The sequence below is a fragment of the Coregonus lavaretus genome (genome assembly GCF_964263955.1).
Source record: "Coregonus lavaretus genome assembly, chromosome: 27".
NCBI lineage: Eukaryota > Metazoa > Chordata > Actinopteri > Salmoniformes > Salmonidae > Coregonus > Coregonus lavaretus.
Window position 1 is genome coordinate 14,007,085 of NC_140014.1, and position 11,558 is coordinate 14,018,642.

General features: G+C 43.4%; 1 protein-coding gene across 3 annotated transcripts in view; it reads left to right on the forward strand.

Annotated features, from left to right (window-relative positions):
• The window catches only part of LOC311102863 (frizzled-3-like), a 31,223-nt gene extending 27,812 nt beyond the window's left edge, over positions 1-3,411 (forward strand). For 2 of the 3 annotated variants that reach the window (XM_084144311.1, XM_084144313.1), the window contains exons 6-9: positions 1,231-1,379; positions 2,208-2,316; positions 2,443-2,630; positions 2,972-3,411. In XM_084144311.1, the coding sequence (XP_084000437.1) occupies positions 1,231-1,379; positions 2,208-2,316; positions 2,443-2,630; positions 2,972-3,200 (675 nt within the window). In that variant the 3' untranslated portion in view covers positions 3,201-3,411. Of the gene's footprint in view, positions 1-1,230; positions 1,380-2,204; positions 2,317-2,442; positions 2,631-2,971 lie in introns of all 3 variants that reach the window. The other variant, XM_084144312.1, reaches the window with a different exon arrangement.
• The last annotated feature ends 8,147 nt before the right edge of the window (positions 3,412-11,558 follow it).

Genomic DNA, 11,558 nt, shown 5'->3' on the forward strand with positions numbered 1-11,558 from the left:
CAGGTAAAAGTGGATGTGTATCTGCCACTGCAATAGAGAGAGGTTACGTTATTAGAAAAGTTGTGAAGAATGGACATTACAGCTGCAATAGTACACAGACATCCACTTCTGTCTCTCTCTCTCTCTCAATTCAATTTCAAATGCTTTATTGGCATGACTTAACAATGTACCTATTGCCAAAGCATACATATTGCCAATGAAACTCTCTAATTGCTTTATATTTTTTTTACATTTTGTGAGGAATAGCATATCTTTGTCTCACTCTCTCTCTCTCTCTCTCTCTCTCTCATACACATAGTATGAAGTTGAATTGATTAAAGTAATATGAGCAGTGATGTGGGAGCTCTGAGTGAGAGTGAATGCGCTGGTGTGTATGTGTGGAATATAGGGTATGAGCAGGTGCTAGTGCTTAGGTTTCTCTGACGTATGAGGGTGTGTGTATGTCCTCCATGCAGTGACCACCTCTGTATCTCATAGTCACTCTGGAATTCCAATTTTGCTCCATGTCATTTGATCGCTCCCCAGGAGGTCCCTGCATGTGTGTGTGTCTGTGTCTGTGTGTGTGGGAGTGTGTCTGTGTGTGTGGCACATTTTGGTCAGTGATGCTATTTATCACCACAAGAGGGAGTTGTGGTTTTAGATGACAGGTCTATGATTCTCTCTCTCCCTTACACACACACACACACACACACACTGGGTTGGCATGTGGAGTAGAGCAGAAGGGAGGATTGTCTGTGGGCAGTGAGCTGTGCAGGGTGAGGAAGAGAACACACTCGCTCTCTCCGTTAGGTTGAATAGTTGTTTTAATCTGCCAGTGTTTCTGATCACATACACACACACACACGCTGGCTGTGTCCGAATACCTGTACTTGCGTTCTAAATAGTAGGCATTTTGGGTATGCAAAAAAATACAGTTTTATAGTATGTGCAATTTTGAAAATGTAGTATTTAAATGCCAGGATGTCATACTCATTTTGGCTTTCCATCCAGTAGAGGTATTGAGGATGAGAATCAGCCGAGGGGACGTACTGTACCAAAATGAACCAATGGCAGGAATCAAAGTAATTGCGCATTAGATGACGCATTGTCAGTAGGATGAGCCTAGTATGTTGATAATTGTTGCTTACTGCATTCATTTTTACTCAACTAAATAGTATGTAGGATAATTAGTGCAAGGTATGCAGTTTAAGTACATTTTGTGTCACTCACACCCCCCCCCCCCCCATTTAGGTTGAACAGACCAGTCATCCAGACCTGACCCTGTTCCTTATTAAGTACATGATGATGCTGGTGGTGGGGATTCCCTCAGTCTTCTGGGTGGGCAGCAAGAAGACCTGCTTCGAATGGGCCAGCTTCCTACAAGGACGCAGACGCAAAGAGTAAGCAGAGAGCGGTAGTGTTTGTGTGTGTGTTTTCACACTGTTTATAAAGGTAGACTCAGTGAAATGACTTTGCCACGAGCAGCACCGCAGATATTGCGATGAGCGAAGTTTAGCCTCACGCTTCAACGCTCTTAGTTGTTGCGGAATTTGACCCAGTATGCTGTTTACTTTCTGCACCTACGTCAAATCGCTGAGTCTACCTTTTAATGTGCGTATTTCTAATTTCAAGCCTGTAAGTTGGCTACTTGGTAATGTAGAACCACTCGCTAAACAATATTAAAATGAGCAATTTGAGCAACGTGAATGTGAAAATGTAATTTGGTTTAAATTGCCTAGGCTTAAAAGCCTTATCATTCCATCCTAGCACAAACACACACACACACACACACACACACACACACACACACACACACACACATACACACATACACACTTCCCATAACCCGGTCTCCATGGTGATTAGGTTATTTTCTGCACCTGTTCTCCCACCCTCAATTACAGAACATTAACCCCTTCCTCCTCCTCCTCTGCTCGCCCCATCCCTCTCTCCTCCCTCCCCTTCCTCCATCTCTCCATCTCTTCTCTGCGTCTCTCCCACCCCTCTGCCTTCCCTCTTTCCCTGCCATCCTCCTTGTGTCACTCCCTTTCTCTCCCCACTCTCTACCATCCCTCCTCTTCTGCCTTGCCCCTCTCCCTCCCACTCCACTCACTCCGTGTCCTCCCATGCCTCTCCCCTCCCACCCTCCCCCCTCTTCCCTTTCTCTCACCCACCTCCTCCTCTCTCCCTGCACTCCTCCCTCCTCCTCTCCCTCCCCCCTCCAGTAGTGGGGTGAATGAGAGCAGACAGGTGCTCCAGGAGCCAGACTTTGCCCAATCTCTACTCAGAGACCCCCACACCCCGATCATCAGGAAATCACGGGGAACCTCCACCCAGGTAAGACTAGCACCATGACCTTGTCACCTCATATGGTCCTAACATAATTCATGATATAATGTAATATAATATCACCCTAACTAGTTCCTGTTTTTAATTCCTAATTCCCCCCCCCCCCCCCCCCAGGGCACCTCCACCCACGCCTCCTCCACTCACCTGGCCATCCTGGACGAGCCTGACGACCCTAGACACGCCCCCGACGACCGCGGACCAATCCACTCTCTGGGCTACGCCGCCTCCACCCGCAGCAAGGCAGGCAGCATGCACAGCAAGACCAGTTACCATGGCAGCCTGCATCGCTCCCGAGACGGACGGTAGGAGAGAGAGACAAGGTGGAAAGGAGGGAGGGAGAGAGGGTTGGCTACGGATGCCACTACATATGAGCAGTTTTTACAGTCAAAAATTATTACATGATAAAACTGGATTCAGGCTTCCCAGAACCTGTTTTAGTTATGGCACCTCAAGAGATCCTCGTCTGTAGACAGCTACTTATCTGTTATTAACAGTTTATATAACTGAGATAAAAGTTCCTGGCTGTATAAGACTTCATCAGATTAGAGAGCATAGCTGGCATACCTGTTGGTGTGGGTGCAGTACATAAAGTGCTGAGCTACTGAACTAACCTCTCCTTCCCCTCTCTTTCCCCGACCCCCAGCCACACCCCCTGTAGTTACAGAGGCGGCGAGGAGCGCACACTACCCCCCCACAGCAGCATGCCTCGCCTCGACCATCCGCTGTCCACTCACAGCAGCCTCCACCGACTGGACGCCCAATCACGGCACAGCAGCCAGCGTGATCTTTCCGTTGCCCCACCCACTCTTATCACCCACGGGACGAGCGGCGGCCGCGTCGCTAGTGATGACGACGATGGAGCCAGCGCCTGACCGGAATCAGGAAATTATGTCATCACCGCAGAACAGGAAGTTGTCAGTTGTTGTCCCGCTCTCCACCTTTGACAGACACATAGGTTCCTCCCATTCAGGAGGAGGGGATGTGAGAGGGAGATGCTAATTGCTAACCCTCAGTCAAGCAGTTAGCATTGGACTGGGCTCCCTTTAGAGGGACTGGTTACAGAGACGGAGAGCCAGCCCACTATGGATGAAGTGGGTTGTGTACAGGGGTTGGAACCAAAATTATTTTCCAATCGTTTCGTTCTGAACAGAACCATCATTTATTTTGTTCCATTCCACTGTTCCGACCAGCAAAATGAAGTTATGAACCGGTTTGAACCGGTTCCTTTTTTAAACTTCTGAAATATTGTTTTTTTTACATTTAGCTCGACATTAAATTACTTCACCAATGGATAGAGCAGTTTGCTATGGAGCGGGCAAGCTATGTACATGCATTGGACAGTCAAGTGTTGTGTAGGGTGCGAGATGCGACATAAATTTTGCGGGTGAGAAGAGTGCTGGGCATGAAGCGTTGGGCATCCTGTTGTTATGACATGCATTATCTGAATTAGGCCCACCTACGGAGGAGCGACTTCTTTGAATGTCTTTGAACTTCAGAGAGTTGGCTTGACTAACGTTGGACCAGAGCTAGCCCTCGATCATGACTCTCAGTTCCACATAATGCCACCTAGAGTTTAAGAGCTAGACCAGAGCTAGCTAGCTAACAAGCTTGTGTGTGCAGAGTGGCACCAGAATTAAAATAAAAGCACGTCTTACCTTTCTGTAGTTAATAAATCCAATGTGAAACCTGATAACTATAGTATCCTTAACTACCATTGAAAAGTTAATCCATTCTTCTCTAATAAAAATGTCTGAATCATGCTTGTATTGTCAGTAGCTACAGTAGACTATGCATGCTTCGGACGGAGGAGGCAGGCAGACACTGGAATACGTTTCTGAGTGTCAAAGTGAGGGCTTTGCATAGGCGCTTTGTTGCCGGAACGTAAAATAACATTATTAACCGGTTCCCATGCTTTTAAAATAACGGCTCTGATCCCTTTGGTTCTCGGTTCTGTTTCTGTTCCTCGAAATGTTTCGTTCTTTTACGGTTTTCGGTTCTGTTCCCTGAACCGGTTCCAACCCCTGGTTGTGTGTGTGTACTCTGATACACACAAAGAGATTTGGAGATGACCTGTCAGTGTCTGTGTTACGGTGCTCTTGTGCTGTGGCTGTGAAACAAGACTATTCATATTTTTTATACTGTGAAGATTGGCTGTGAATACTGCTGGAAAGATGTGCTACAAGAATGTGCTTCTGCATATGTGTGTGTTCATGTAGTGCGGTATATTAAACAGCACTATACTCCCACCTGGTGGAGAGAAAGTATAGAGGCGTATAAGAGAGGAAGCGGAGGAAGCTAGGAGAGAAAGAGTCGCTTTTAAATCAACCCCTAGGCACTCCTGTTGATTTATATGGTAATTCCTTCACCTTGCCTTCCGGTGGGCTTGGTGGAATTTATACCATATTGCTGCTGGTGTTCTTTGGGAATAGTTTCTAGTGGTCAATTTGACATTCAGAAAGCTACGGAAGAATGACCGAAAGGGACGGGGAGAGAGGGAGGGAGGGATGCTGTTCAGTTTGCTGCTGCTCCAGAGCTTAGCAGAGGAATGTGGAGGACTTATTAAGGGGGTGGGATTTGGGGGGAGGGGGGGTGTACATCAAGTCTTTACTACTGACGAGAGCGCTGTGTGAAACAACAGAGGGCCCCAACACTGGAATAAAGGACTACTAGGAGAATACACTGGGGAGGAGGAGAAAAATGTATTATAAGGGAAAGATGGAGCTTTGATCCTGTGTTTCTCTTGCTTGCTTTCTCTCTTTCAGTATCTGTCTCTCACTAACACACTTACAACTGCAGTAGTGCTCCCCATCATGGTCTTAGAGTTCTCATCACCATGAGGGAATTTTCTCACAACCCCTTAAAAATCTCTCAGCCTACCTCACCTCTACCCCCAGCCTTACCTGTGAACACCACACACACGTGCACGGACCTGTGACACACACACACACACACACCACAATGTACACTAAACCCACCATTGCCTCTAACCCAGCCTACCTCATCATTCCAGAGGTACCTCCAACCATGCCTGCCTCTCCCCAGTCACCAGACTGCTGCTCCTGCTATTGTGTCTTTACATTTCACTGCTGCTCGTGTGTGTGTGTGTGTGTGTGTCTGTGCGCGCCTATGTGTGTGCGTGTGTGTCTGGACACTGTCTCCTGAGTTCTCCTTTGGTGTTTTTCCACCTGATGCCTAATACTTTACCCATGGTGCTTCACCACACAGAATTGCTCCTCAAGGACGTGTCCACTGGGCGCCTCAAAATACAACATGTGCTTCTGTCCGTCTGCCTGTCTGTAGTGTGTTATTGAGCAAAGTAACATATTTTGGCATGTCTATCAGGGATTGGTTTTGTAAATTGCATTATAAAAAATTACATTATGCAGTTCCCATGTTTCCAGTACCATGTAAAAATGTAGGCTTACAGTGAAAAAATTGTGACGGTGCTTATGTGTGTAAAGGTGGACTGAAGTGCTCTGTGTGTGGATTCAAACACTCAAATACCCTTCTTCTGTGCCTGCTTGTTTGACTGACTGTGCTTCAGTTGCCTCCTCACTCTCTCACCTTCAGGCTCCTAAGCTCTTGGCCTTACCCTACCCACAATCCAAACCTTAACCCTGGTCCTGGAGTGATCAGGTGTTGCAGGGTTTAGTTCCAACCAGGCACCATATCTCTATTTATCACCTCGCCAATTGAGTTAATTGATCAACATCTGATTGGCTATATTTCACATTCATTTCTCCTAGGTCTGAAGCAAAAAATGTCAACTCAACCTGCAGCATTCCAAGATCAGGGTTTTCTACCTCCACGCTAGGGGATTGGAACAATAGCTTACTCTGTATTCGGGATGAGGGACAACATGTTGTACCTACTCCCGCTTGCTCTAAGTCTATCTCTGCTCTCTCTGTACATATCACAGCTTTCCTATACGAGAAGAAAATAAAAGATTGAGCACTTTAACTGTGGTTAGCTCTGTCTGAATGTGTATAGATGTCAAGTTCAGTTGTAGAGTTATGCAAGAATTTAAATAAAGCATTTTGTATGAAACGTGTTTGGGATTGTTGGTTGGGGTGTGTCTGGGCAGAGATACTGGATATAATGATGAGATGCTTGTGTCTCTGCCCTAACAATGGGATATTTCGTGGTCCACAGAGCGGAACGGGGGGCTGTCAAGCTCCCGCCTATTCATCTCTTTGGATTGGTGGATACATCTTGTCATTTGAATACTTTTTTGAATATTCGATGAGGGGTGTTTATGTCAACCGCCTGTATTCAATGGAGAGTGAGATGCTATGCTAGATCGTCTTGAATTTCAACTCCAATATAACGTTTTTTCTCAACGTTACTGGGATGTCACATGCATCACACAGATCAGTACACTCATAACAATCTGTACACTGTGTGCAGCTCACCCTGCATCAGCTCGAACATAAATATCACTGTCATGTCTACTTCTGATTAGCATCCCAGTAAAGCAATAAAAACAATCAAGAATCCTAGAACATTAACATATGTAGCCTAAGGCTCATGAAATCGATAACTTGCTAGTAACAGATAACATTCATATGCTGACTATCTCTGAAACTCACTTGGATAATACCTTTAATGATACAGTGGTAGCAATACATGGTTTCAACATCTTCAGAAGAGACAGGAATGCCAAAGGTGGAGGTATTGCTGTGTATGTTCAGAGTCATATTTCTGTAAAGCTTAGAGAGGATCTCATGTCAAATGCTGTTGAAGTAATATGGCTACAGGTTTACCTGCCTCACCTAAAGCCCATTCTTGTGGGAAGCTGCTATAGACCACCAAGTGCCTACAATCAGTATCTGGATAATATGTGTGAAATGTATGTGATATCAACAGAGGTACTGTATATTTTCTGGGTGACCTAAATATTTACTGGCTTTAATCAAGCTGCCCAATCAAGAAAAAGCTTCAAACTGTAACCAATGCCTGCAACTTGGTTCAGGTTATCAGTCAACCTACCAGGGTATTTAAAAACAGCACAGGAATAAAATCATCCACATGTATTGATCACATCTTTACTAATGCTGCAGAAATCTGCTCTAAAGCAGTATGCAAATTCATCGGATGTAGTGATCATAGTAGCCATATCTTTGCTGTTTGGGGTTTTAGGCTGGTTTTCTGTATAGCACTTTGTGACATCTGCTGATGTAAAAGGGGCTTTATAAATACAATTTGATTCATTGATTGATTGATATCTAGGAAAACCAAAGTTCCAAAGGCTTGGCCAAATATATTGCTTATTCAGGTTACTAATAAGCATGCACCCATTAAGAAAATGACTGTAAAACGGTTAAACCCCTGTGGATTGATGAGGAATTGAAAAATTGTATGGTTGAGAGGGATGAGGCAAAAGGAATGGCAAATATGTCTGGCTGCACAGCCGATTGGCAAACATAATGTGACTAAACTGAACAAAAAGAAGAAACTGTACTGTGAAACAAAGATAAATGATATAAAGAATTATATTTTAAAAACTTTGGAACACCTTAAATAAAATGTTGGGCAAAAAGGCAAACTCGGCTCCATCATTAGCAAATTTAGGCATGACAACAACAAAGTTCTGAACCTACACATCCATGCATAACTGACCAAATTATGAAAGACAAGCGTTGTAATTTTGAATTCCGTAAAATGAGTGTGGGAGAGGTGAAAATGACAAGCCACCTGGGTCTGACAACTTGGATGGAAAATTACTGAAGATGATAGCGGACGACATTGCCACTCTTATTTGCCATCTCTTCAATCTAAGCCTACAGAAAGGTGTGTGCCCACAGGCCTGGAGGGAAGCAAAAGTCATTCCACTACCCAAGAATAGCAAAGCACCTGTTACTGGCTCAAACAGCTGACCAATCAGCCTGTTACCAACCCTTAGTAAACTTTTGGGAAAAAATCGTGTTTGGCCAGATACAATGCTATTTCACAATAAACAAATTAACAACAGATTTTCAGCACGCTTATAGGGAAGGGTATTCAACATGTACGGCACTTACAAAAATGACTGATGATTGGCTGAGAGAAATTGATAATAAAAAGATTGTGTGAGCTGTTTTGTTAGACTTCAGTGCAGCTTTTGACATGATCAATCATAATCTGCTGCTGGAAGAATGTATGTGTTATAAAATGTTGTCTCATACCGTCAAATTAGAAAAATATTGTGATATGATATTTTGGCCATATCACCCAGACCTAGATTATTATGGACAGAAGAGATTGTTTTTATTTGTCAAATGGCAGCCAAACATCGATCATCTTGTCACCAGAAGACCCTCTATTTATTGGAAAGTAGTATCAAGCTCGTTACCGTGCACTTTCACCACCCTGTGGAGTTCATCATAACTTATTTAATCTGTAGCCTAATAAACTGAATGCTTTCCGAGTCATAGTGGAAGGACCACACAATCTTTGCCTAACTCCTATTTACTTCGATATGAGGGTTATTATATCAATATTTGATCATAAAAGCGTTTCGCAAAGTTAATTTTACCGACACAGCTTTTGACATTATCAATCATAATCTGCTGCTGGAAGAATGTGTTATTGCTTTACACCCCCTGCTATATTATGGATCCTGAGTTACCTGTCTAACAGAACACAGAGGGTGTTCTTTAATGGAAGCCTCTCCAACATAATCCAGGCAGAGTCAAGCATTCACCAGGGCAGCTGCCCCTTACTATTTTCAATCTTTACTAATGACTTGCCACAGGCTCTGAGTAAATCCTGTGTGTCTATGTATGCTGATGACTCAACACTATACATGTCAGCTACCACAGCAAGTGAAATCACTGCAACACTTAACAAAGAGCTGCAGTCAGTTTCAGAATGTGTGGCAAGAAATAAGTTAGTCCTAAATATCAAAAAAACTAAAAGCACTGTATTTGGGACAAATCATTCACTAAACCCTAAACCTCAAATAAATATTGTAATGAATAATGTGGAGATTGAGCAAGTTGAGGAGACTAACTGCTTGGAGTAACCCATTGTAACCAAATTACAATTGGCACAGAACATGGTAGCACGGCTGGCCCTTAAATGTACACGGAGAGCTAACATTAATAATATGCATGTCAATCTCTCCTGGCTCAAAGTAGAGGAGAGATTGACTTCATCACTACTTGTATTTGTAAGAGGTATTGATTGACATGTTGAATGCACCGAGCTGTCTGTTTAAACTACAAGCACACAATTCGGACACCCATGCATACCCCACAAGACATGTCACCAGAAGTCTCTTCACAGTCCCCAAGTCCAGAAAAGACTATGGGAGGCGCACAGTACTACATAGAGCCATGACTACATGGAACTCTATTCCTCATCAAGTATCTCATGCAAGCAGTACAATTAGATTAAAACAACATTAATATACACCTTATGGAACAGCGGGGACTGTGAAGAGACTGCCTTGGCAGCTAATGGGGATCCATAATAAATACAAATACTAAATACTTAAGCATTATGACACTTCTATTAGATCAAATAAGCCTCACATATCAAAATATCAATTCATATTTATCTTGACTAAATTCAACACTCATTGCCACCCATACAAAAACTCCTCACTTGCTTAATAATTAATGATCTGCTTAACGTGGACAGATATTGGGCAGAGTAAACCCTCTTGCTTAGCCTCTTCCTCTCTGGTCTGGGTTATCTTTGTGTGGATATCTATACAACTCATCTCTCGTGCTCTCTCTCGCTCTCTCATACAGATAGATAGAATACCCTTCAAAATATTGGATCGTGAAGTCAAGATTGAATTTTTGGCTCTATACTCAAGCATCTTTAATTTATTCGGATTTAATACATGATACAAAAGGCTACAGAACGTCAGCTTTTCTCAATAAACCATCCACACTTCAGTCCAGTAGGTGGCGGTAATGTATAACAAGCCATGCCAACCGACATGATTCTCCACAGAATAGAAAATAGGTTCGGAGCATGCGCAGAATGCTTTTCATTTCGTGGCCTAGCAAGAGCGTTCATAGAGACGTACATCAGTGAGCCAGAGAGGTTTCAAACTTTAATTTGCCTTGTATTACGCACCTAATAACATATAATAGAACTAGCTACAAACGTGAAACGACCCTTCAAAAAAGGATACAGCTAATTCAATAACATGGTAAGCAAACAGCATATTTAGCCCGTTTTGTTGGTTTGTGCCAACTCAGCAACAGTTTCCGTTCGTCTTTGCAAGATTATGGCTCGCTAACGTTAGCTAGCTTCAGCAAGAGATTATATGGCGACTTTATAGTTAGTTAATATAGCTACAGTACTGCTTTGCGTCTTCCTCTCTGCTTTAAATATCAACTTTTCGTTTTGAAGATGGCCTATGACAGGCTATGTGCCATCGATATTTACATTTTAGTCATTTAGCAGAAGCTCCTATCCAGAGCAATTTACAGTTAGTGAGTGCATACATATATTTTTTTTCATACTGGCCCCCGTGGGAATCGAACCCACAACCCTGGCGTTGCAAGTGCCATGCTCTACCAACTGAGCTACACGGGGCCCCGTGAGTCAGAAACATTCATTCTAGTGTCAAAATTGATTACGTGTAAATAGTATAATTATTGTAATAAAGTCAGTCGTCCAAAACGGAGATTTGCGAGATTATAGGAAATAATGGTATTTCACGGAATGAAGGGTATGCAACAGTTTTCCTTGGGTTGGCCAGTAGGGGCTGTAACACTGAGCTGGCTGTTACATCCAGTATAGCATCCAGCTCAGTTACAACATTCTGCATAGCATCTGGCTCAGATGCCGCGTTCAAAATAACTGGGAATTCGGAAAAATACGAGGTCTAATCATGACCTCTGTGATCTTCAGGTCGGAGTCGGAGTTCTAGAAAGAGGCCCAAGTTAGAAGACCGTTAAAATCGATTTTTCCCAGATGTTTTGGACGCTCGGATGTCGGATTTTTCCGAGTTCTGAGCTCCCGGTTGTTTTGAACACGGCAACATCCTGCATAGCATCCGGCTCAGTTATCTAGCATCCGTAGGGTGACCACATTTTAAAATACTGAATGCAAGACAACAGGATGATTTTCCAGGACAGTTATTAGGTTTCCATCCAGTTGGCGACAGATTTTCATGCAAATATTCTAAACTCCGCATAAAAACAATATGCGCATTTTCCTACCAGAGATGTTTCCATCAAATAAAAAAAAAAATTGGTTGTACTTTATATCCCTTTTTCTCCCCAATT